The 27,290-nt window shown below is 43.6% G+C and overlaps 1 protein-coding gene and 1 long non-coding RNA gene across 7 annotated transcripts in view; one reads left to right on the forward strand and one right to left on the reverse strand.

The window, feature by feature from the left end:
• The window catches only part of fmnl2a (formin-like 2a), a 243,774-nt gene that overhangs the window by 102,852 nt on the left and 113,632 nt on the right, over positions 1-27,290 (reverse strand). For all 6 annotated transcript variants that reach the window (XM_067987455.1, XM_067987450.1, XM_067987456.1 and 3 more), the window contains exon 2: positions 6,903-6,986. In XM_067987455.1, the coding sequence (XP_067843556.1) occupies positions 6,903-6,986 (84 nt within the window). The remainder of the gene's footprint in view (positions 1-6,902; positions 6,987-27,290) is intronic.
• LOC137323680 (uncharacterized) overlaps positions 1-27,290 on the forward strand; it is a 51,440-nt gene that overhangs the window by 8,083 nt on the left and 16,067 nt on the right. The window lies entirely within an intron of this gene.

A 27,290-nucleotide genomic window follows, 5' to 3' on the forward strand; every position in this document is an offset into this window, starting at 1 on the left:
GGAGATGCCGGTGATGGACTGCGGTTTTACAACACCAAGTTATAGTCCAACAAATTTATTTTAAAATCCACAAGCTTTCGGAGGCTTCCTCCTTCCTCAGGTGAATGGTGTGGAAATGAGATTTTCGAATCCTTCGCATATGAAAATCACAGAACAATGCCTGGTGATTACTGCCCGTTGCCAAGGCAATCACAGTGAGCAGACAGAGGTGTCACCTAAAAGGCCACCGAATATACAAACCCCCCAAAAAAAAAGAGAGAGAGAGAGAGAAGGAAGACAGTCAATGGCCCGTTATATTAAAAACAGATAACATTTGTTCGCTGGTGGGGTTACGTGTAGTGTGACATGAACCCAAGATCCCGTTTGAGGCCGTCCTCATGGGTGCGGAACTTGGCTATCAATTTCTGCTCGATGATTTTGCATTGTCGTGTGTCTCGAAGGCCGCCTTGGAGTATGCTTACCCGAAGGTCGGTGGCTGAATGTCCATGACTGCTGAAGTGTTCCCCGACAGGGAGAGAACCCTCCTGTTTGGCGATTGTTGCGCGGTGTCCGTTCATCCGTTGTCGCAGCGTCTGCATGGTCTCGCCAATGTACCATGCTCTGGGGCATCCTTTCCTGCAACGTATGAGGTAGACAACGTTGGCCGAGTCACAGGAGTATGAACCATGCACCTGGTGGGTGGTGTCCTCTCGTGTGATGGTGGTATCTGTGTCGATGATCTGGCATGTCTTGCAGAGGTTACCGTGGCAGGGTTGTGTGGTGTCGTGGACGCTGTTCTCCTGAAAGCTGGGTAATTTGCTGCGAACGATGGTTTGTTTGAAGTTGGGTGGCTGTTTAAAGGCGAGTAGTGGAGGTGTGGGGATGGCCATAGCGAGGTGTTCGTCATCATTGATGACATGTTGAAGGCTGCGGAGAACATGGCGTAGTTTCTCTGCTCCGGGGAAGTACTGGACGACGAAGGGTACTCTGTTGGTTGTGTCCCGTGTTAGTCTTCTGAGGAGGTCTACACGATTTTTCGCTGTGGCCCGTCGGAACTGTCGATCGATGAGTCGAGCATCATATCCCATTCTTACTAGGGCGTCTTTCAGCGTCTGTTCGTGTCCATCGCGTTCCTCCTCGTCTGAGCAGACCCTGTGTATTCGCAGGGCCTGTCCATAGGGGATGGCCTCTTTGACGTGGTTAGGGTGGAAGCTGGAAAAGTGGAGCATCGTGAGGTTGTCCGTGGGCTTGCGGTAGAGTGAGGTGCTGAGGTCCCCGTCTTTGATGGAGATTCGTGTGTCCAAGAAAGAAACTGATTCTGAGGAGTAGTCCATGGTGAGCTTGATGGTGGGATGGAACTTGTTGATGTTATCGTGTAGTCTCTTCAGTGATTCCTCGCCGTGGGTCCATAGAAAGAAAATGTCGTCGATGTATTTGGTGTATAGTGTCGGTTGGAGGTCCTGTGCAGTGAAGAAGTCCTGCTCGAACTTGTGCATGAAAATGTTGGCGTATTGAGGTGCGAATTTGGTCCCCATGGCTGTTCCGTGTGTTTGGGTAAAGAACTGGTTATTGAAGGTGAAGACATTGTGATCCAGGATGAAGCGGATGAGTTGTAGGATGGTGTCTGGAGATTGGCTGTTGTTGGTGTTGAGTATTGATGCTGTCGCAGCGATGCCGTCATCGTGGGGGATACTGGTGTAGAGTGCCGAGACATCCATCATGGTGAGAAGTGTTCCTGGTTCAACAGGTCCGTGGGTACTGAGTTTTTGTAGAAAGTCTGTAGTGTCGCGACAGAAGCTGGGGGTTCCCTGCACGATGGGTTTCAGGATGCCCTCGATGTATCCAGAGAGGTTCTCACACAGGGTTCCGTTGCCTGATACGATAGGACGTCCGGGTGTGTTGGCTTTGTGTATCTTTGGGAGGCAGTAGAAGTCTCCCACGCTGGGAGTACGTGGCATGAGAGTGCGTAGGATGTTTTGAAGGTCTGGATCGAAGGTCTTGATCAGTTTGTTGAGCTGATGGGTGTGTTCTTTGGTCAGGTCTGTGGGTAACCGTCTGTAGTGTTCCTGGTTGTCCAGTTGTCGGTATGCTTCTTTGCAATAGTACATTCTGTTCTGTATGACGATGGCTCCTCCTTTGTCCGCTGGTTTGATGACGATGTTGCGGTTGGTCTTGAGAACTTTGATGGCGTTGCGTTGTGCTCGGGTGACATTCTGGACTGTCTTCCGAGTGCGGCTGATGAATCTGGCATAGACGCATTTCCTGACAGCTTGAGCATACATGTCAAGCTGAGGGCAGCGACCCTCTGGAGGAGTCCAGTGAGACTCTTTCCTCTTCGGTTGCTGTACCGCGGATCCCTCTGTCCGCTGTTCCGGATCGTTGATTGTCTCATTGGGTTCGCTGCTGAAATCTTGGGGTTTGTGGTAGAATTCCCGGAGCCTCATTCTCCTGATGAATTCCTCTGTGTCTGCCGCGAGACTAGTGGGGTCCATTTTGGTAGTGGGGCAGAAATTGAGCCCTCGGCTGAGAACTTCGATTTCGTCTGGTTGAAGGGTGTGGTCGGACAAATTGACGATAGACTTCCCTGTGGTTGCAACCGTGGTACCTATGTATTTAGCGTATGCCTTCCTCTTTAGTTTCAATTTTGCCCTTATTTCTTTATTCATTCATGGTGTGTCATTACTGTTCTTGTTTTTAGTGGGATATATTTCTCCTGGACTCTGCTGATCACTGTTTCAAATGTTTCCCACTGCTGTTCTATTTCTTTGTTTGTCAGTAAATTTTTCCCTCGTTCCATTCTCATCCCCTGAAAATCAGCTTTTTTCCAATTTATTACTTTGGTCTTTGTCTTATGTCCAAAATGTGATTTTGAAGTGTAAAACACAAAGAACAAAAAACATCAACAGACAAGTTATGGTAAATGAGGAATTCAGTTGGTGGAGTAGTGTAGTAATGCACAGTAAAAGCCCACAACTCTTCAAACAAGTTTAGCATTTTTAAGAACAAAAAGAGAGCCCATAAAAATTCTGAAACCAGCCTAATTGGCGAATGCTTGCTTACACATATTCTAGACCATTAATGCATCTGGCAGTGCTTTGCACTTTAATGATCTCGCTCTCCTATTCCAGCATAAAATAATTGTTCATTATAACAGCATAGTTATTTTCTCAATGTTTTTTTTAGAAACTACATTTTCTCACCAACACTGACTTAGTAAAAGCATGTATATTTTTTGACTTTGTGTAAATTGGGAGTCACATTTTTTTTTCTTTTTTGTGTTTCGAGCATCATTGCCTTTACTACAATGAATTGGATTGCTTTGTCCTTCAGATGGTGTAGACTGTAAATTTATCCACAATTGCTGTAATGTTCATGGAGCTACCACCTTATCTCAGTGCTGCAACACTGCAACACAATGGGTATGGTAGTGTAGTGGTTATGTTACTGGACCAGCAGTCTAGATGCTTGGACCAATAATCCAAAGAATGCAAGTTCAAATCACATCAGTTTAAGAATTTGAATGTGGTTTAACAAAAAATCTGAAAATAGAAAGCTAGTTTCAGTAAAAGTTACCACAAAGCTGTCAGATTGTCGTAAAAATCCAACTGGTTCACTAACGTCCTTTAGAGAAGGAAACCTGCCCATCCTTACAGGATCTGGCCTAGATGTGACTCCAGTCCCCCACTAATGTGGTTGACTCTTAAGTGCCCTTTGCCTAGCAAACCACTCAAGTGTATCAAACCACTTGCAGCAGGACAACTAGAGATGGGCAATAAATGAGGCCTTGCCAGCGATGCCACATCCTGAGAATTAATTTTTAAAATTCTACTTTGAGACAATAGGTTTAATTCTTGAGCTTACAGCTGCTAATTTCTGGAGCAGTGGGAAGCAGGCCATGTGATCATCTGAGAGGCACAACATCATTTTGTTTTAAAATCTTTTTCTGAATTAGACATTTGAATAATAATAGAATAACCACAGACACCACAATAAAGAGATAATTCTCAAGTATTTAAGTGATCAGGTTTTTCTCACAAGTGGAATAAATTCTGTTTGATTGTTCCTCACTCAGCATCGTCTATATGGAATTAACAAGTGCATACAAATATATCTTCACTAATGGCCTCAGCTATCTCCAACAAATGTCCTTTCCAATAGAAAATATTGTTCCAACCTAGGAAACAGTCAGATCTTTGCTAATGAGGAAGAGCAGATCAGACTTTAAATGGGGAATTTTAACTTCCCCAGGACAGGCGGGAGAGGGGTCGGTTAAAATTTCAAAAATTAGAAACCCGACCCCAACCTGCCTCCGAAGCCCACTTCTGGTTTTAACGTAGACAGGTGGGTGGACGGGCGACTAACCTGCTCTCCAGAGGCGGGTCCATAATTTAAATATTTTAATAAAACTGCGTGCCTCAAATTTTAGATGGCTTTTAGATTTAACGTCTGCTGGCCGGGTTTCCTATGGCTCGGCAAACCCGGCAGCTGAAGGGAGAGTCTCAATCTGGCTGGCTACCGCCCGGGAAATGTAAAGAAAAAGTTTAAATGAGGTCCTGCCGAACCCAGGTTACCCGCATTTCCGGCCGTTACGACTCTTTATGGAGATGTAGAACTAAGTTTGAGCTCTGTATAGTGGAACAAGGTCTATTCACATTTCTTAACGAGCACTTTTCCTGATGTCGCTATCAGAAGGAAAGTTAGGAGGATAAAAGGGATAACGTAATGTGAAACTCACCAGCAAATCTTTACTATGGAATGACAATTAGCACAACTGAGGATCCTGCTTACACTTTGCTGACGATCGAGCTTTGAATATACTCTGCACTTGGAAGAGGCCAGAGTGGAGGGAGAAGGAAGAGAACCTATCCCCTTTTACATACCCACACTGAACCTCTGAACCTTTGGCAGCCAAAGTAAACAAGAAAAAAAAACTTAAGCATCCTCCTTTAATGAGCAGGACATGGCAGTCTTGTCCACATTCTTCATGACCGTTTCAATGTCAGGTCATACCAGCCAACAGAAGGCTGCATTCTAAACCAAGTAAAGCCACCATGCTAATTTTTGTAGCTCCAGAAAAGACTGCCAGAGGTACACCAACCAGCAGCATAGCTAAAGCCTGCCAAAACTCACCTACAAAGTGGAAGAAAAGTTAAATGCCAATCAAAGAGATTCAAATCTAGGCCCTCTGATCTGCAATCTAATAATTTACTGCTAGAGGTACAGAGACGTTGTATTAAAGGTCTCCATTGAAACAAAAACCTCTTCCTACTGCATCAATACATTTTCTTTTGCAATACATCAAACATGATGATCACAGCTCCCTAAACGACTCAGCAAGATTATATATTAAAAGTAGCTTAGCCATAGAGTACAGGAAACATCCAGGTTCAATTCTCAGTCTGTACTATTAGCTAATCTCAGTTGAGGCGGCGTTAGGGATTGGCCTCAGTTCCCCTAAACTAGGGAGGAAAAATTGACCTGCTCCTAAATGCTTTCCAACAGCTTTTGCTGGAAGTGTGCTTATGTGGATGTCGTGTAGGGCAGGATCTGACTTGGGTTGATGCTTCTCATCATTGATTAGTTAACATTCACTGTCACGGTTCATAAATGAATAAATATCCACTTGGGCTATTTACTAAAGGGCTTGTGGCAACTGTGGAACAACAAGTTCAGGGGAGGAAGGAACAAAGCTAGAGGTTCGTCAAAAAAAGTTAGGCATGATCCCCACACTTGATAGATTCTGGTATCACAGCTGAAAGATTGTGACTGGCACATACAGGAAGAGATAGTATATAATGCAACCAGTCTCCAGTGTGTGGTTCACAGTAGTCTTGGATCTAAAGCACAGTTGCTAACCCAGCCCATGCCTCCCAGATCACTGCTCTATACAGGCAAATCCAGCTAATTATTGCTATTTAGAAACTGCTGAAGTCAGAGGGCCATTGTAACTGCTTGAATATTTCAGGCTCCAGGTCAATGCCGAGCTTTTTTAAAAAATTCTTTTTGTGCAACAAAGTGTGACATCGTCACAAATACACAGTGTGTATTTGGTGTGTGGCAAATACAAGACTAATAAGATGAATTTTTTTTGGGTCTCAGTGTTAGTGCAATTTGTCTTTCTTCCATGGCCATTCAGCACCTGTATCTACTGTACCCACCTATGTAATGTGTAGGAGGGTCATCTATATTAAGGCAACTGCAGCCCTGGTGATTGAAGACTGGGAAGGTGGGTCCTTGCCAGCATGAGATTTTCTCTTTTCTTCTCCTGATTCTTTGAATTTGATGAACTTTGAATTTAGAGACAAAATGTAAGTCAATCTAAATTCTCATCCAGATCAGATACAATGTAGACATTACTGTATAGAAATGGAGTTCCCTTCATCACTGACAGATGTTTAAACAATTTTTTCATCAATTCAATATGCCGTCAATGAATGTGATGATATGTTTTTCACTGTTTGCCATCATTAGAGGGTGCCTCTTCCATCCCTCCAGTGGACTGACTGTCCATTAAAATGCACCTTTTTGTTTTATTGTATGTGGGTGTGCAAAATGCATAATATGCGTCAATATTGCTAATTAATGCAACAGGAGCTCTGCAGAATACTTACATGCATGATGGTTCTCTTAAATGCCAAGCCAGCATTATTATATCTATTCATGAGTAAAACCGTGTTATTAAATAATAAGCAAAATGGATTGCAAACAAACAATTTAAGCCATGAGATATTTAAATCCATGGCTGTCACAATATACAAACATTACAAACTCAGATGCTTGACGTTGAATATAAAACCAATCATTGAGCACTCAGCATGTAAAGAGGTCCATTGTGTGTACTCTACATTAATTCTTATTCCATTTCTCTGCTCTTTCACTGCACCCTTTACTCAATAAGGAAGAGCATTTTGAATTGGCTTTACCTGGTCACAGATGAGCTCCCACTTCTTTTCATTGTCATACTGCCTCAGCAATCTTGCTTTATCAGGAGGAAGGTTCATAGAATTCTGCAAAAGAGAGAAAAGGGATAATTATAATTATCTAGTTAAAAAAAACGGTAAATATAATTTTACAGGGAGAGCATTTATTTTAATCAATCCATACCACAGTAATTCATAGAGTGCTTGAGAAATTATTAGGTATCAAAACTAATGTCAATAGCACAAAAAATCCAGATGATCTTTGCATACAATTGCAGGCAATTGGGACTAGCTTAGTGGTATAAACTGGGCGACATGGACATGTTGGGCCGAAGGGCCTGTTTCCATGTTGTAACTTCTATGATTCTATAATACTCCACTGAATATGTGCCTTAGTGTTAAACACAAACTGAACTTTAATGCTATGAAGAATAGACATGGGTAAATTACAAGGCTGTAATCTAATCCAATAGTTTATATAATCCCATAGCATCAAGAGCAAAACCAGAGTGATTTATAAGCATCGTCTCAATATCAAGATTGGGTTGCAATCTTTAACATGCTCCTAAAAAGCAGTTGTATAATATGCAATAATATTATGGTTCCCATCATGTGTTCAGCTGAATTACTATTGTTGAATTTGTTTTGCTGTGTGTCCAGAGCAGTCAGTGCAATCAGGATTGAAGAATATAACAACAATTTTCGAAATATACCATCAGATGATCCATGGAAACATACATGCCAACCAGCCTGCTGGAAAATAGGGGCCAGGATATACTGCTCAGTGCCCTGAGTTCATGCCAGGAGCACATATTAGGAAATTCTGCCTCCCTAGCCCATGATTTTCCATCCATTAAAGTTAATGATTGTAAAATCATGAGGGGGACGGTACACAATCTCCCAATGTGAGTATCTGGCATGTGCTGGGAGCATTGGAATGGAAATCTGGGCCCTGATCTTTGCAGTTTTGGCTGCATTGGTTTTGATTTGCAAGAATTATCACCGAGTTTGGGAACAAAGTTCTGGTTAATACCTGAAGTCAGGACAGACTATACGACCAATACAAAATGAAGTGGAATTTTACTAATGAGGTCATAAACTGCAGCAATGCATCCTAGCAACCTGTTCTGTGCCACAGACAAGTTACCTCATCCAGGCTCAATAAGACTTGTGCCAAGTACAATATAACATGTCTGCTGTTACAATGGACTTGATTTTAACTTGGAGTCGGGAACCCAGCCTGTCCTTAGATTTTCGCGTGAGGTACCCGGAAACCAAATGAGTGCATCGCAATCTGCGATCGCAACTCAATTGAAGGTGAGTATTTGTGCTTCTGGGTTTCCCAAGCGCCAGGCAACCAGATTGACAGGCTGGTTGCCTGTCAGTAGGGAAAGGAGCCGCAAATCAGAGAGGGGAGCGGGAGGGAGAGATCATGGGCCCTGGGGGAAAAAAAAATTGGAGGGGGGTGCGGGGTCAGTCAGCATGGGATCGAGGAGGCGGTGTCCAGCGTTGGGGAGTGGGGGGAGGGGGTCCAGCATCGGGCTTCCGGGAGGCGGGGTGCTGTTTGGACAATTGCGGGGTCATGTCGCGCCAGGTGAGCTTGTTGGGCCTGGATGAAGCATTCCTGCTCCTCCGGGTCCACAAACAGTGCAATAAAGGCACTCACCTCATGGATCTGGCCCGACACGCCTGCTTTCACCTGACATGAATCGGAAGCGATGGGAATCCCAAACAGGTACGGTTAAATTCATTTAACTTTTGCAATGCACAAAGAATTAAATACTTCAACTATTTCAATGAGGTACATTACCCTTTTAAGTATCAGCCCACCAGCTTTAAGTGGGGACGGGACTTCCTGGTGTCTGTTGCGCGCATGCATCCAAACCCGCCTGGATTAAACCCGGAAGTGGGCGTGTTGGAGCCGGGATACGGTCCCGCTCCAAAAAGCTATTACTTTAACCACCCTCCCGCCCCCAAGCCACCCATTCTTGGGCGTTAAAATTACTCCCAAAGTTTCTATTTGATAAATCATGTCAGAGATTGACGTGATCATTTCTATGATGCAGCTATGTTAATATTTTGAGTACCAAATATCGTCTGGTTGAAAATAATGTCTTTAGGAACCAGTTTTTAGCCATGGGTCATTGCTTTTTCAAAATGGTCCCACCTCTAAAATGAATGTAGAGACTCAGAAGTCAGACCCAAATGGGTAAGTAAAGTATTCTAAACTTCCTTCTAAGAATAAAGTAATATTTTGTATTAGAACTAACAAAAATTAAGTAAAAACATTAAGGAGAAGGGGGAAGTGGAAGAGATGGGATGGAGATTTATCACAAGAGGAACAATAGATGAAGAGACTCAGCATCAAGCCTATGACTGAGGTGTGTAACTTGGTCCATAATGACTGACAAGAACAGTCAAACATCAACACTGCACTAGCAGTGGCAGTGAAGGTCACCACTGCCCTCAACATTTATGCCACCTGGTCCTTCTAAGCACCTACAAGGGACATCACAGGAGATCCAGGACCACTTACCATTTATATCCTTCAGCTATGGTACGTGCATACGCCTGGTGTTTATATTTCCTATGTATTACTTTCTGATGGTACAAGAATCAAGAATCAGCGGTCACTTATAACAAGAACTTTATTTTTAAAATATCTGCAACCCTTCCAGGATACATCATTTTTGGCTTTAAGCACAATTACTGTAAACTCCAAAATGCACCAAAAAGGTTTCCTGGGGCGGAGGCATGACTCCACATGATATAAATCTCACACTTCCTTCAAAAATTTCTAAATTCACCACTGCAAGAACCATACCTCTGTGTTGTGTTTCTCATAAACTATAAGTGATGAGATATTAGGGCTAACGCCATGCACTCAGGGCGTAGGTCAGAGGCTGGGTATTCTGCGGCGAGTGACTCACCTCCTGACTCCCCAAAGCCTTTCCACCATCTACAAGGCACAAGTCAGGAGTGTGATGGAATACTCTCCACTTGCCTGGATGAGTGCAGCTCCAACAACACTCAAGAAGCTCGACACCATCCAAGATAAAGCAGCCCGCTTGATTGGCACCCCATCCACCACCCTAAACATTCACTCCCTTCACCACCGGCGCACTGTGGCTGCAGTGTGCACCATCCACAGGATGCACTGCAGCAACTCGCCAAGGCTTCTTCGACAGCACCTCCCAAACCCGCGACCTCTACCACCTAGAAGGACAAGGGCAGCAGGCGCATGGGAACAACACCACCTGCACGTTCCCCTCCAAGTCACACACCATCCCGACTTGGAAATATATCGCCGTTCCTTCATTGTCGCTGGGTCAAAATCCTGGAACTCCCTTCCTAACAGCACTGTGGGAGAACCGTCACCACACGGACTGCAGCGGTTCAAGAAGGCGGCTCACCACCACCTTCTTGAGGGCAATTAGGGATGGGCAATAAATGCCGGCCTTGCCAGCGACGCCCACATCCCGTGAACGAATAATTTAAAAAAAAAGTAGGCTAAAACATTATAAACCAATACTGCCCGTGAGCAATCAGCACTAGTTAGCCCCAATATGGATATACCTAAAGCTTAAGTTATGACAAGTTCATGTCCCACTGCACTCTCAGGTCATAGGTAATGCCATCTGGCTTTGGATTTACCAGAAAAAGCCAAATGTGAAGACAATCCCCCAAAATACTGGTAAAAAGCCTGGAATCCCATGTAATAAAAACAGAATGTATCTTATTCAGTCACTCTAAGACAGTGGTCCTGGTCTTAGGCCTATATTGGTTATCAATCGTTTTTTTGAATTGTTAGCTTTTTGGGGTTTGGTCAGCTTATGAGAGTTGTCCAGGCTGGCATGTATGCAGAAAGGTATTAAGGTTGATCTATTTTTAAAAAATCAATTATTTTCTTGACTATGCTAAATTTGGAGTATTACCACAGTAGCCCACTTACTTTAACATTCTGGTAAATTGTTCATGGCTCCCTCATAAATGAAGGTACCACAAAACATCCATTCTACAGCACAAACTTCATTAACAGCATTTACTTGAGAAATCACAAACAAGCTTTATCCTGGGCCTAACTAATGCTATAAATGACGTGAGTGCAGTTAATGCTGCTTGTGATTGGGTGTGAGATCCCTCATCTTGAGTGCAACATTTTTTTTAAAACAATAAAACAAAACATAAAATCACCCTTTTTGTAGCTTGCTCCCTACTAAAAGTTTTTTTTTGCAGCTCCCAAAAATAATGCCACTATTACTCCAGCCTCTGGTCTGAAATCAGTTTGATCAAAAATGCAACTAGTGTTCCAACAGGCATTACTGAAAATAATATTCTGTAGCAGGGACACTTTCAGAAAGCTTTTCAATTTGCTAGTTATGAATGTAAAAAAGGTGCATTCATCGACTTTGTAAAGTGAACTTGAAATGCCCCTCAAGCACTCATATCCTTTATCACATTCAAAAGTCAAAAAGTACTACCCAGTGATTTCTTTTGGTGTTTCTGCCAACTTATGGACAAGCCTCTACTGCTAATGAGCAGGATTACTTTAGCCCAATAAACCTCAGAAGGGCATAGAGCTGGTGACTCCATCAAGTGTACATAAAAATGTCCCCCCCCCACCCCCACCAAACCCAAAATATTTTATTTATTTATAAAATGGATGCGGATAGCACTGGGGGAGGTTAATTAACGAGCTAGTAAATATGACAGCATTGAACGAACATCAGCAGAGGGTATCGCAGGATACATCAGCAACTGTGTACGTTAATTCAACTTCCCCAGTTGAGTGGGCTCAGCAGCTCCTCCAACCAGTTTCTGATATTATGTCATCAGGAGTTACTTAATCAAAATTCTATGAAATAGCAACAGAAATGGAAAACAATCAGATTATTTTTTTAAATGCCAGTGGCAATATTTATTCCAAGTCTCAAAATTTTTTAAAAATCATTAATAATTACAGGAGATTATGAATTCTGTTCCTGCCTCTTACTGTTGGCTATACTGTAGACATTCATGTACTACTTTCAAAAACCACCACGGTCAATTATCACTGAAATCTTACATAGGTTAACTGCAAAATCTAAAATTCAGATCCCACTACAATTTTGTTTTTGATATTTCATGATTTTTTTTTAAGTTTCTTCAAGAGTGAAGTAACTTGGTAGCTCCACACTTCAAAGCTCCAACAGGTTGTCTCGGTGGCAGAGCGCAGGTTTATTCTGTGAGTTCCCAGTTGGGAGATTGCAGTCTCAACAATGTCGTCATGAGTGGGGATGGGCGAGGAAGACAGGGACCTGACACACCTGCAGAGTGTTCTGTCTCTCCGCTGCCATTTCTTAAAACATAGGAGAATGGGTGGAGATATCTTCTTTCTTACAGCATTTAAAAACATCTGCAGTAAGTTCCTTTCAAAAGTGCCCAGGAGATCCGATGGTCCATTTGAACACTTTTTAAACCCAGCTTCACAGTGGACTGGAGTTAAGATTCCATTCAGGAGACAACCTCCTGAAGGAGGTCTCCCACTGCTTGGCTTTAGTGCATTGCAGAGCCTGATTATGACTCGGTGAATTAAGTTGCCACCTTCATGTTGATGAGCACCCAAGATTACCTCAGATCAAAAATGCCATTGCTGTGTCGACGTTTGACTATAGGGTGTAATTACAGCGTGACAGGTTTACACAGATAGTTTTCGTTATATATTTGCATTCATAGATGCATTTAAGGGGAAGGTAGATAAGTACATGAGGGCAAAAGGAATGGAAGGATATGTTGATAGGGTGAGAAGTAGTAAGGTAGGAGGAGGCTCGTGTGGAGCATGAACAAGTCATAAACCTGTTGGGCCAAATGGCCTGTTTCTGTGCTGTAAAATTCTATGTAATTATACATGTGGATATAGAAATTTATAATGGAATATAATAATAAGGACAAAATGTATATGAGAGATATGGGCTCAGGAAGCAGAATATCGAAATATTCTGATAAGAAAATAGTGGGGGGGGTGGTGGTGACAAACAGCAAAGAGAACTGTGAAAAAATTCAGGAGAACATGGACAGGTTAGTGGACAGATGCTAATTAAGGCAGAGAAATGTGAGGGAATGCATTTTGGGAAGAAAAACAATAAATCCAATGGAAAGATGCTGAAGGGTGGGGAGAAACAGAGGACTAAGGGTTAAAATAATAATTCCCTGAAAGTATGAGTGCAGGTACATACAGCCATAAAAGAGGCCAGTGGCATTTTGAGTCTAATGAATAAGACATAACGTAGAAGGGCAAATAAATAATTACAGTTAGAGTGTTTGCAGTTTTGGGCACCCTGTTATAGAAAGGACATTAAAGCCACAGAGAGCATACGGCATAGACTGAACAAGATACCAAGGATGAAAAACTATATTGAGGAGGCAGTTTAAATACTGGGACTATTTCCACTGGAGCAGAGAAGGAAAACAGGAGATTTAATAGAGGCTTTTAAAATTACAAAAGGTTTTGACAGAGTAAATAGGGAAAGACTATTTTCTCTGGATGGGGAATCAGTGATAAGGGGCCCAATATTAGGAGGGGGGGTCGACTGGATCACAGCCTAATTGAAGGTACTTACACACGCTTCCGGGTTTCCCGTTCCAGACCTGCGCATCGGGCGCACTGCGCACCCGCATCACAGGCTGTCAGCAGGAGGAGCCCTATTTAAAGGGGCAGTCCTCCAATGCTCCTCCTGCAGCAAAGAACCATTTTGGCAGCATGGAGCAGGCCAGAGGCAAGGCTGCTCCAAGGTTCCCAGACTCCTCGCTCCAGGTGTTGCTTGATGGGGTGAGGAGTAGGAGGGAAATGTTTTTCCCACCTGATGGGAGGAGGTGGCCTCCCTCTGCCACCAAGAAGGCCTGGCTGGAGGTGGCCGAGGAGGTCAGCAGCAGCGGCAATGTGTGCCGAACCTGGGCCCAGTGCAGGAAGTGCTTTAATGCATTCACCCACACTCCGTCTTCCACATCACCTCCACCACCACACAACTCCTTCTGCACTCCCACCACAACGCTCTCGCATCACTCCTCACATCCACTCAACCATCATCCTCACCTTGCCTGCACGTACTCACCACCCCAGTTCCCATTCGAACACTACCATGCAATCCAATCCTCCTACAATCTCATGGCTATGTCTCAAACGCACCCTCCCATGCATCTCCCTCACGGTTGCTCCCACCCAAACCAACGCATGCAGAGGGTCACTATGCAACCATCACTCAATCACGCCTCTCTATGTTTTGCCTTGATAGGAGAAAAGATGCCAGAATGCCCTGGAGAGGGCAAGTACCAGAGGGGGCCCGCTACATCAGGTGGTCCTAACAGACGCAGAGCAGCAGACATTGGAACTAAGCCGGACACTGGAGTGCCTGTCCGTGGTGGACGCCGAGACTAGGAGCGCACAAGCGGCTGGTGACAGAAATCTAACACTCAGCACTCATGATAGCAAATGATCTTAACATCACTTGGCATCTGCAGCACCTCAACATCTGTCCACATGCTTAATATTGCTTTCTGTTCTCTTGCAGGCCCATCTGCGACTGCTGTGATTGCGGAGGGCGATTCCTCAGAGGACCTGCCGGCCTCTAAGGGTGTATCGTCACATCTGAGCCAGCCATCCACTAGCGCAGATACACACACCTCGGGGGGTCCCCGTCCTCACTTAGTTGGGCTTGCACATGGTGAGTCACCACGCACATATGAGCACGAGCAGACCCTGGTGGCAGGGGCACCATGGAGAGTCCGCGTCGGTGGGAGCAATCTTCTCCAGGCTCTGCTCAACTGGACCCAGATGCTGAACCCTCGGGGCCAGCCATGAAAAGGAGAATCATTGAGGGGCAGCAGCACATTGCCGAGGCACTGGAACAGGTGCCACGCGCACTCTCCACAATCGCACGGAGGATGGAGGAGTCCAACTCCTGCATGAGTGGAATGGTGGCACAGGTACAGGAGGGTATTTCCGAGATACTGTCACAGGGACTTGAAGGCATCTCTGAGATAGTGTCGCGGGTAGGTGCGGGAACGTCTGCGATGGAGGAAAGGCTAGCCTCCATCGAGCTTCAAGCACGGCTCAACAACGAGTCCATTCAGGCCCTGACAACGGCCGTTTGGATTCAGGGTGAGCAACATTCTGCCGCCTTAAACAGGCTGACAGATACATTACAACTGGCCTTCCAAGGCTTCACACAAGTCCTCCAAACTGTCTTCCAGCAGGGTGGAAGGAGTGATGTGGGCCTGGGCCAGGAGAGGGATGATGGTGAAAGGAGTCATGGAAGTGGGAACGCCACTCAAAGCGCTTCCACGTCTCACCCATTGCCCCCCTATCAACCAGTACCCACAATGCTGCCTCCTCTCCAGGTGGCCGAGTCTGCCCTGCACAGGTGCAGTTGGAGCAGTCTTTGCTCCAAGAGGGCGTCCGCGCAAAGCATCTCATCAGTCAGGGCATGGCCAAGAGCAACCTGCCACTACCTCTGCTGAAGCCACAGGGGTAGCACCACGGAGGGGTTCCCATAAACATAAGGCTAAGGTTTTGTGAGCACAAAGGGGATGCACAAGGGTGTATGACAAAGTGTCATGTTTTTGATTTAGTTTTGTTTGTTTGGTATCACCACTACGGCCACATCTTTGCAAATCTTGTCTGGTTGTGCAATAATTCCCTTTCCTGAGGATCACCATGAAGACCCACACCTGATGCCACCCATTGTGTCACTGCAGAGTGGGTGGAGTTGTATTTGCAGGGCTCTTTTGTGCAGATGACTGAGAGACGCCGGCCATGTCCCCGGTGGCACCCTGGAAGGATCCGGAGGAGAAATTGTTGAGGGCAGTGGTGACTTTGACAGCGACAGGTAAGAAGATGGTGCTCGGGCCAGCCGGGAAGGGGTCGGCATCAAGGAGGCTGCAGATCTCCACGACTACATGTCGAGTGACTCTGAGCCTCCGTGTGCACTGCTGCTCAGAGAGGTCCAGGAAGCTGAGCTTCGGTCTGTAGACCCTGTGGCGAGGGTAGTGCCTTCTGCGATGCATCTCTCTCTGTGGTTGCCCTCCCTCCTGCTGTGCAGGTGGATGTGTCACAGCACTGTGTTGTGGAGCTCCACATGTCTGAAGTGGATAGCGTGGCCGGCGAGGCTGGTGATGCTGTTCGTCGTCCGATGAGGTCATGACTGCAGCTATGGCGGCCCCCATCCGCAAGGTAGGTAAATGTGTCTGCACACCGGAGTTGAGGTTCCAAGTTTGTGAATTTTAGTGTTAGGAGGAGGGTGGTGCTGGCCAAACTTTGTCCAAAGTGACAGAGTGGCCTCCTGCAATGAGTGAGGGTCTTCCCCCGCCCCCCCACAACCTGTCAAATGGACCTTTGCAGCTCCCACAGGCTGGTGTCTGCAACACGTCTGTTTCAAGTGGAAGTGTTTCCCCCAAAACGGGAAACACGCTCAGTTGACATGCAAATCCCACCCCTCCTAAAATATCTTCCCAATCAGGTCTGCTAACGACCTGAACTATCAAATTAATTGATTTAAGTGGGATCCCGCCGGCTTTAATTGCCGGTGGGAGTCCCGCATGCGGGGGCTGCGCGCGCATCTAAGCGCGTCATTGGGGAACCCAGAAGTGGGCGGGATGGAGCCGGGCTCCGGACCTGCCCCGGGAATCCCGAATTTTAGCAGCCCCCCCGCCACAAACGCACCCGCTCGGACATCCGATAATCGACCCCAAAGGAGTCATCGTGTTAAAATCATCATGAAAACTAAAGGGAGAGTTTAGGAGAAGTTTCTTTACTCACACAGTTGTTAGAGCATGGAATGCTTTGCCACATGGAGTATTTGAGGCATGTATCAATGCATCTTTTATGGGAAGATTAGATAAACATTTGAAGCACAAGATAATACAGGGCTCTGGAACGAGAGCAGAGCAGTGGGATTAGTTTTGGATTGCTCCAGCAAAGAGCTAGCGTAGATGTGATGGCTTCCTTCTGTGCTGCTACCTTCTATGGTTATACATAACTGAAGTTTCTGTTTTAAAACCACTTGCCAGTAATAAAACAAATGTGTGGAGAGTGTACTTTTATGTTTTGTAAGGGAAAATATTCACGTCTCAAGGGTTAGCTTCATGGAAGAGAGGCAAGGAGGTGACTCCCTTCCAAATTTCTTGTACTGCCACTCTTCACGCAACCATTTGCCAGTTTCCCTCGTGCTGGTCTCTGCTCAACACCTACCACATCAACATAGCTGAGATCAGGAAACTGCTGTACGCACAATTGCAGGTGATGGACCTCCCTCCATCTTGTTATTCAAATGCACAGCAGTTGCTGCAATAATACACTGCTATGGCCAGAATTTTATTTTTATATAGAACAGTTTGGGGAAGAATATCTTCCTTTTCTGGTGAATCAAACCTTTTTAGCCAATAGTTTCCAGATCATGCTTCAAGTTCATAACCGACTCAATGCTTACCATTTCTGATGAGTTCGGACACATGGAATTGTTTTAGAACTTCAGTTCACACCCACAGTACTTTCACAAAATTGCATCAGTATTAAAAATAACAAGGCCAGATTTCAGCAGTGTGCTGACACAGTGTTTTCTGTGGACCAGCCCCCTCAGTCTCCAGACACAGAAACTGGACACAAATAGATGAATTAAATCTACTGCAATTGCCCTGCCAGGAAGTTTAAAATTCTCATTGCAGTGAGTTTATTTTTGATCGTTCTTTCTTTTAAAGTGATTTGATCACAACCTTAAACTCAATTGTATTAAGATAACTATCAAAGCACATTCAACAACTTACTGTTTACATTTAGTACTTAATTTCTGGCAATAAGATATAATGGAGCCTGTCTGGCACTAGAAGCTGTACAGCATAGTGATATGAAATCCCACACACTTATGGTCCTGATTTTAACCACCCCCGCCTGGCAGAATTTTTCTTGTAGGTTCCCTTGTGGGCCAGAAGTGCTCCTCTGGGCCTCACAAGAAATCCCTGGGCCTTCCTTGCCCCAGGCTCCCCCCGCACCCCCCAAACTGATAGTGTCCAGAGCCCCGCCCCCCCCCCCGCCCCCAAACTTATCCGTGTCTCCGGCTGTGGCTTCCTGCTGCAGAATTCCTGCTCCCGCCCACCAGGTAGTGGATCTGGCTGGGTTCAGGCTGGACTCTGGGAAGATTTATGCAAATAATGCCCGCCGTTAAAGATCCGTAACTGATATTAAATTTAAATGATTCAAAGACTATAAAGATGGTTGGTGTTAGAAATAGAAATGTCACACTGGTACCATACAGGATGTTTATAAAAGTTTGGGATTAAGCTATATTATTGGCAGCTTCACCTCACTTCTAACCCATAGCACACTGAAGAATGCTTGATTTGGACACTGGGTTCAAAAATGTTCCACTCCTAGCACTAATACCTTTCAGTTTGATGGACACAAAAAACTTGAAAAATAATAATATATTCACACACACACACAAACACACACACACACACACCTTCAGTGGCGCTGGAGAATAAGTTGTTTTATGCCACGTAAAGTACATCAGGGCCACCAATTTACTGAGACAGAATTATTTAAATTGTGATTCTATTAAAGACTGTTGTTAGACTGTTAATGGTATTTTCCCACTCAAATTCGGTGATTCTGTGCATATTTCTGTGGAAACTAAATCAATGATCTTGATTATATTAAAAGTTTGTCTAACTATGCATCTCTTAATTAATTGCATCTCTTTTTTTAAAGCCCTGGATCCAAGAGAAGACAGCAGGGAAGATGTTGCAGGTAGTTGATAGGAACTGTGTGTAGTGGCAGTGGGAAGTTGGGGGCGGCATTTAGGGGTGGTATTGTTGGGAGGGTGGTCCTGAGGTCTGTGAGTGAGGATCATGGGATGTGGAAACACTGGGGGAGTTTGAAGGTCTGGAAGAACCAGGAATAAGGTTGCAAGGGCACTGGGAAGGGCAGTTGCGATGCTTTGGATCTCTGAGAAAGGAATACCAAGATTTGGCAGGAATGGGAGCAGGATATGGCATTGCTGTAAGAGAAAAAAGTCCTGGATGTAAGAGGATTGGGAAAGGAGTCCCGGGCATGAGATGGAGATTACAGAGTAGCAAAAGCTACGTACCTGGCCGTAGCTAAGTTCTTCCAAGTTCGAAAGAAACTATTGAAATCAATACTGAAATCACTTTAGAACTTGGAAGTCAGTTCCTTGGAACAGCTAGCAATGCGGCTTTTACCACTCTGAGTGAAGGGCAGTGTTCGGGTTTAAGACTCAGGTTCGGCATTTGCACAGCAGTAAGCGGTGGTGTTGGGTTGTCACGGAATGCAGCAGTTGAATTTATTGTGGAGAAACCAAGAAAATAAAATCACTTTTTTCAACTCCATGCCACCAAGCATCAACATGATGTGGCACCATTAAGAAGGGTCACCTTTAAACAGGTATGGGTGGTAGGTAGACCTTATGCAAACAAATAAAACAAGAAAAAAAATACATCCATTATACTTGGTTCAGCATATCATATTCAAGTAGTTAAACAGTAATAGCTGTTACAAGCTTTTTGTTTCACGGTCATATTTTCCCAGACGGATATCTAATAATGCCATGGGAAAATGAAAGCAAGTGACTTTGTAGCAAAATTAGTTACAATGTTATCATTCAGTTCAGTGGATTATACATGTAAGCAATGACTCATGTGCACTGGCTAATAATTAAAAAGCAAATAAAACGTGGAACACAACTACACACCAGCTCTTTACTTCAAAACTCAATTTTTAAAACCAAACTTATCCTTTGTCTAGCTTCACCAGCCAAGTTAAAGCAAATCCAACCAATATAGCACTTTTTCCCTCAATGCTGCCACGCTCTAAAATGCACTCAAGGCGGTTGGATGACTGTGCATTCCATTGTTAGGAACAGAGGTTCAGTCTGTAGAGCTCAAAATTATGCCTCTCCCAACCCCCCACCCCAGTGAAATTCCTCACTGTCAGATTATTCTGGTTCCCCTCCCTATGGGAAGTGCCCAGCAAGGGCTTGTATATGGCCTGTTCACTGACTCATTTTTATACTACTAATGAATTAGCTGCTGAAAGGTGGGATTGTAGTGGGTTAACCCGCCCTCCCACTTCCCTCCATGTGGGAAGCAGCTCATACATGGTGAAAGAGTTTCCAATCTTGGCAGTGACATAGAGCTTCAATAATGTAGCCAAGATAGGGAACTCGTTATCCAGGGAATCTCAGACAAAAAGCTTTGCTACAACATGTTTGTGTGCCAACATACTGGTCAACTAAAAACAAGACATTTTTAAACAGAACAATATGTAAGGGTTGAGATATTTATTTTATTTTGACACTGATAAGCTGACCAAAAAAATACAATGTTCCATTTATAGCAACAGTAAAGTTATAGCCAGAAATTATAGTATTTAAAGTTCTTTTTTAGAAATTGACTCAATATACTAGTCAGCAACTCTTTAATTAAAGTTACACAAACAGTGAGAACTTCACTCAACCACTGGAAGCCCTGAATACAGTTTAAAGGCTTCGGTGAAAGAACTCCGCGTTCCGAGAGTCCAGTTGTGACTTGATCAACATCTGTTCCCAGCTGACCAGTGGAAAATAACAGAACTGACAGGTCAACAGCAGTCCGATACTAAAGCTCTTTTCAAGGAAGTTAATCCTAATATTTTTTTTAAATCAGCTCAGTTGAAAAGCAACTTGCTGGGATTTGACCAATAATTCATTGAGAAGAAATTATATTGAGAAATGGGCAGCCTAGAGAAATTTCTTGCTGGCAAAAATCAAAGTAAATAATAAAAATACAAGTATTTACAGTACTAGTATATATAAGCAAATGGGGACAAGAAATTACTCCCTACCGATGATCAAGTCTTTTGGGACTGTATCTAACAGTACAGGTCTTTTATTTGCAACCTCAGTACTGTAGGCCAGCATATGCTACTTAATTTATCGATTTCAAATGTGAAAACTACTTGAGTATAGAAGATTAAGGGGTGATCTAATTGAGGTGTTTAAGAATGATTAAAGAAGTTGATAGGGTAGTTAGAGAGAATATTTTCTTAAATCATGCACTCATGGAAATGTTATGGAATCTGGACTCAAGAATTGCTTCTCTATTTAAGCTTTAGTCACATACCTATCCAGATATTCTATCAATAAGACTTAATGGGTATTTCTGTGAGTCTAATCTATATATCCACTCCTCTTTAGGGAAAAGGAAATTCTTCTAAAACACCAGTTGCTTTAGGATTGTTCATTTTATCCTCTAGCTCTGTACTCATTGTCTAGTTTAAACAATTTCCCTTGTATTTGCATTAACAATTAATCTCAGGGTTTTAAAAACTTGTCTCCTCTCAATTTTTTTTCCTTCAGATTAAGACAAATCAGCCCTGCAGTTTTTTTTTCTTTAAAACCTACTCTAACACAATGTCCTTTTGTTGGTAGGGTGTTCAAAGCTGCACACAATATTCCATGTGTGGTCTCACTAATGGTCTACAGAGAATTAAAACAGTTTTTCAACTTGAAGTAGATGCCCCAATAATTAGTTTCAAATTGACTGAAAACTTTGTGAATCACCAATAATCACACCTAAATTCCTTCCCTTTTCCACTCTTGCTGACAGACACCTACTGGACACACATTTCATGTTTCTTGTTCTCGAGTGCATAATATTACATCAACTTTGAAATCCATCTGCCATTCTTTAACTCTTTCATTGGGTTAGTCCAGATTATCTGAATGTTATCAATCACTCACACTCAACATTTGGCCATACAGCCTGCTGATGTCATTGTAAATTTCAGAAAATTATAAGGATCCTCCTTCATTTTATTTATTAAGACCAGCAGGTGATCCAAAACAGATGCCCTCTCACTGCCCTCTAATCACAGCTGCTTCTACTTTCTATTGCTCATTTGGTTTTCACTATAATTAGCTAATTTGCCATTAATTTCAAGACCTTTATGTACAATACCACGACTAAATTTCCGACCATCAGCTCAGCAGCGATGATGGGGCCGGATGAATTCACTCCGCTATTGTTGGTTCTGAACTAGCCTGTTCAGGACCGTTCAGTCATCTGTGTCCCTTTCTATGACAAGTCACTCTTGACATTGTCTATCCAGCGCTTCCCTGGTCTTCCTCTGCTTCTTGTTCCATGTACCTCTGTATGCAGGGCCGCGTAAGGTATTCTAGCTGTTTTCATTCTTGAAATGTATCCAAACCATCGCAGACATCTTTCTTAGATTTTCTGTATAAGCATTGCTTCTTGTCCAATATATAATGTAAATTTATGAATAGCTTTGCATAGTAATATTGCACACTCTAGACAGCAAATCATTTTCAGCAAATAACTAAAATATGGGAACCTCCACAAAATATTTTAAAGTACACTGTTATCAGTTCTTTTTCACCAGCATTATCCCTTTCTCTCATAAAGGTATTGACACCTTTCTGGTGTGCCATGGTACCAATCATCTTCTTGAACCTCACACAGGTGCTCTTTATTTATGCTTGAGACTTGGCAGAGAGTGTAACCAGATTTTTCATCCACAAGGATATCGCACCTGAGCACAGTCCTATCCTACCCGATAGTTACATATTTGCACTTGCAGCTGGAGTCTCTGGATTGCAATCTGGATCAGTCAGAGCAGGAATCCTGATTATTTTCCTTCCCTAACCCAAGGATGTTATGGGAATTGTAGCAATCCTACCACTATCCTGGCTAACTCAGCACAGACTGGCAATCCAATCTGGGACTGTCCTGGTCTGAATGGTTCAGCTGGGTAAATTAACTGAACCATTGGGAAGGTTACGGTTATCAATTAAATTAATTGATGCAATTGTTTCACATGAATCACGACACTGCAAGTTCCTGATTCCTGTTGTGCCATCAGAGGTAGACCTTACACAAAGGGCAACACACTTCCCTACATGGGAATGGAGGCATAAAGATTTAAAAGAGACCAAGCTGCTCAGAGGCAGGCTACTTTTGCATACCTAACACCCAGCAGGTTACCTGCCCGATACCCTCTCAAGAGGGAAGGAAATGGCATGTGGCACAAGATAGCAAAGGGGGTGGAAATCCAAAGAGATGGAAAAGTAAAATAAATATGCCAACTGTAAAATTTCCAGAAATGTATTTTCAAATATTTTGCTCCATAGATTTAAACCTGGGAACAATCATCTCAGGAGGAATTAGACTATTGTGCACACATTGCAAAACAGAAATACAGTCTTACAAAAAAAAATTCTTGAGCTCCACATTACATGCTAAGAATACAGCTGTTTTGACAGTTAGCAGTGGTCTTCACTGTGGAATGTGCTTGCGATTTTGTGGTGACATTATCACACCACAAACATGCTGCAACCATCACTGTTCTAGTCCTTATAGAATTCAGCAAGAAAAACTGAAGGCTATTGCTCATCGACAGAGACTTTATTTACCGAAGGCACCAGGATTTACAGCCAAAATAAAATAAATTATTAGCTGCTGGTACAGACCCACCCACAATCCATTGAAATGAACAGAAAACAGAGCCTTCCAGGAGGCAACATGCTGACAATATGATGTCGTTACCAACCTCCAGCAGCTGCACTTTGGGGAATTGCAAGCAGTGTAAACCGTGGCCAGAACAATTAGTACAGCCTTACTTGAAGATTATGATGGCCCATTCATAATTCCATAACTGCATATAATCACGTAACTTAACTGGTCACATGACTGAAAGCGTGGCAGCTATGACAACCCAACAAATTACCAGCTGGTACGAAATAAATGTAAAAACGGGCTCAATATAAGATCACAGTTCATTTTCAATGGAGGTAAGTATTGATATGTGTGATCTGCTGGATCTGATTATTTCATACGGCTGTCTCCTCAGTTTACTAATGTGCTACATTAGTCTTTTAGAACATGTTAAACCAAAGCAACAACATTTTTTACCTTTCACTAATTTTCTTCCCTGCTGTTCTAAAGGACATCAATTTCCTGGTGGGATACAGTTCACTCCAAGTCACCCTCCAGTAGCTTATCCAAGTGGACCTCATTTAGACTGGGCAAACCAAATTGGCAAAAGTAGTTTGGAGGACAAGTTCATGGAATGTATTCGAGACAGTTTTCTAGAACAATATGTCAAGGAACCAACCAGGGAACAGGCTATTTTAGATCAATATTAGTATTGTGTAATGAGGCAGGGTTAATTAGTAATTTTATGGTTAAGGCTGCTCTGGGGTAGAATGATCATAACATGATGAATTTCATATTGAGTTTGAGAGTGATGTTGTTAAGTCTGAAACTAGGGTCTTAAATTTAAACAAAGCCAATTACATAGGTATGAGAGGCGAGTTGGCTAAGGTAGATTGGGAAATTAGATTAAAAGATATGATGGTAGATAAGCAACGGTGAACATTTAAAGAAATAATTCATAATTCTCAAAGAATAAACATGCCCTTGAGGAATAAAAACGCCACGGGAAAAATGATCCAACCGTGGCTAACTAGAGAAGTTAAGGATAGTATTAGATTAAAAGAGACTTGAAATGTTGCAAAAAATAGTTAGCCTGAGGATTGTGAAGGTTTTAGAAATCACCAAAGGATGACCAAGAAATTGATAAAGAGGGAGAAAATTGAAAATGAGAGTAAACTAGCTAGAAATATTAAAATAGATTGTATGATCTTCTACAAATAGGTAAAAAGGAAGAGATTAGCAAAAGTAAACGTGGGTCCCTTTGAGGCAGAGACAGGAGAAATTATAATGGGGAATAAGGAAATGGCAGAGACATTAAAAAAATATTTTATATCTGTCCTCACAGGAGAAGATGCAAAAAATATACCAGAAATAATGGGGAAACAAGGGCCCAATGAGAGGGAGAAACTTAAAGTAATTAAGATTAGTAAAGAAAAAGTACTGGAGAAATTAATGGGACTAAAAGCCGACGAATCCCCGGGATCTGATGGCCGACATCCTAGGGTTCAAAAGAGGTGGCTGCAGAGATAGTGGATGTATTGGTTTTGATCTTCCAGAACTCCCAAGATTCTAGAATGGTCCCCGTGGATTGGAAAGTAGCAAATGTAACCCTGCTTTTCAAAAAAGGAGGGAGAGAGAAAACAGGGAACCATAGGCCAGTTAGCCTGACATCAGTGGTATTAAGGACGTAGCAACAGGGCACTTTGAAAATCATTATATGATTAGGCAGAGTCAACCCGGTTTTATGAAAGGGAAATCGTGTTTGACATATCTATTAGAGTTTTTTAAGGGTGTAACTAGCAGGGTTCAAGTCCCATTCCAGAGAATTGAGCACAAAATCTAGGCTGACACTCCAGTGCAGTACTGAGGGAGTGCTGCGCCATCAGAGGTGCCGTCTTTCGGTTAAACAGAGGCCCCGTCTGCCCTCTCAGGTGGACGTAAAAGATCCCACGGCACTATTTCAAAGAAGAGCAGGGGAGTTATCCCCGGTGTCCTGGCCAATATTTATCCCTTAACCAAAATCATTAAAAACAGATTATCTCGTCATTATCACATTGCCGTTTGTGGGACCTTGATGTGCGCAAATTGGCTGCGGCATTTCCTACAACAGTGGCTACACTTCAAAAATATTTCATTGGCTAAAGCGCTTTGGGACACCCTGAGGTCGTGAAAAGTGCTATGTAAATGAAAGTCTTTCTTTCTTTCTTGTGAATCTTTGGAATTCTCTATCCCAGAGGGCTGTGGATGCTCAGTCGTTGAGCACATTCAAGAATGAGAGTGATAGATTTTTGGACACTAAGGGAATCAAGGGATATGGGGATCGGTCGGGAAAGTGCAGTTGAGGTTGAAGGTCAGCCATAATCTCACTGAATGGCAGAGCAGGCTGGATGGCCTGCCCCTATTTCTAATGTTCTTATATACTTTAAGTGACAGCCTCAATAACAAGTGTTGGCAGGCTACTTGGCTGTAGGGGGATTACAGCCAAAACCACTCTTGTCCTCACCCACAAACCACACATACATCATTCCAGCAGGAGTCATTGAGCCGTGACCAAGAGCTTTGGCTCCCTCCCTAACGAAGACCAATTGGCGAGTTTCCCTATAACTGCCCACCTGAGATCAGTTGACAATAACAACTTGCAGAACACCATCTCCTGCGGTCCAGTCATGGAGTGGTTGTGCTAAAGAATGTGCAACTCATGTAACAATAACTTACACTTATAGAGCACCTTTCATATAAGAAAGAACGAACTTGCATTTATATAACACCTTTCACAACTTCAGGACATCCCAAAGCGCTTCACAGTCAATGAAGTACTTTTGAAGTGCAGTCACTGTTGTAATGTAGGAACCGCAGCATCCAATTTGCACATAGCAAGCTCCCACAAACAATGAGATAATGACCAAATAATCTATTTTAGTGATGTTGGTTGAGAGATAAATATTGGACAGGATATTGGGGAGCACTCCACAGCTCTTCTTCGAAATAGTGCCGTGGGATCTTTTACATCTATCTGCAAGGACAGGTGGGGTCTTGGTTTAATGTCTCATCCAACAGTGCTGAGCTCCCTCAGTCCTGCATCGAAGGGTCGGCCGAGATTATGTGCTCAAGTCTCTGGAGTGGGACTCGAACCCACGACCTTCTGACTCAGATGCAAGAGTGCTACCACTGAGCCATGGCTGACACCTTTATGTAGCAAAATATTCCAATGGGGAGTGGAGGACACCAAGCAGGAGCTGGGAAAAAGATTAGGAAAGGTGACCGAAGGCAATAAAAAATAAATCCAGCAGAGGAGACAGAGGGGCATTCTGGGAGAAGTCGGCTCAGTCACCTCCACTGAACAGTGGGTAGCAGAACTGGTGTGGAGGAGCAGTTAAATCCGAAAGACAACACTTGTGTTTCCCTCCCTCCCTCCTCCTCTAACCAAAAAAAAAGGAGGCACTAGGAGGAGGATTGAGCTACTGCAGCTGCTGGAAGCACGAAGTCACAGCCAACAGGTAAGTGATTGGCTGGTGACTGGTAAGTAGTTTTTCTTTTTTTTTTTGACATTGTAGTTGTTGTTAAGCTAACTTAAGGGTTAAGTCATGGCAGGAGATCCCAGACCCGTGTCATGTTCCTCTTGTGGGATGTGGGAATTCAGGGATCCTTCCTGTGTCCCTGGTTCCTTCACCTGTGGGAAGTGTGTCCAGCTGCAGCTACTGCTTGACCGCTTGACGGCTCTGGAGCTGCGGATGGACTCACTTTGGGGCATCCGCGATGCTGAGGAAGTCGTGGATAGCACGTTCAGTGAGTTGGTCACACCACAGATAAAAATTACTGAGGGAGATAGTGAATGGGTGACCAACAGACAGAGGAAGAGTAGGAAGGCAGTGCAGGGGTCCTCTGCGGTCATCTCCCTCCAAAACAGGTATA

This window comes from Heptranchias perlo, chromosome 7, assembly GCF_035084215.1.
Source record: "Heptranchias perlo isolate sHepPer1 chromosome 7, sHepPer1.hap1, whole genome shotgun sequence".
In the NCBI taxonomy this organism is placed as follows: domain Eukaryota; kingdom Metazoa; phylum Chordata; class Chondrichthyes; order Hexanchiformes; family Hexanchidae; genus Heptranchias; species Heptranchias perlo.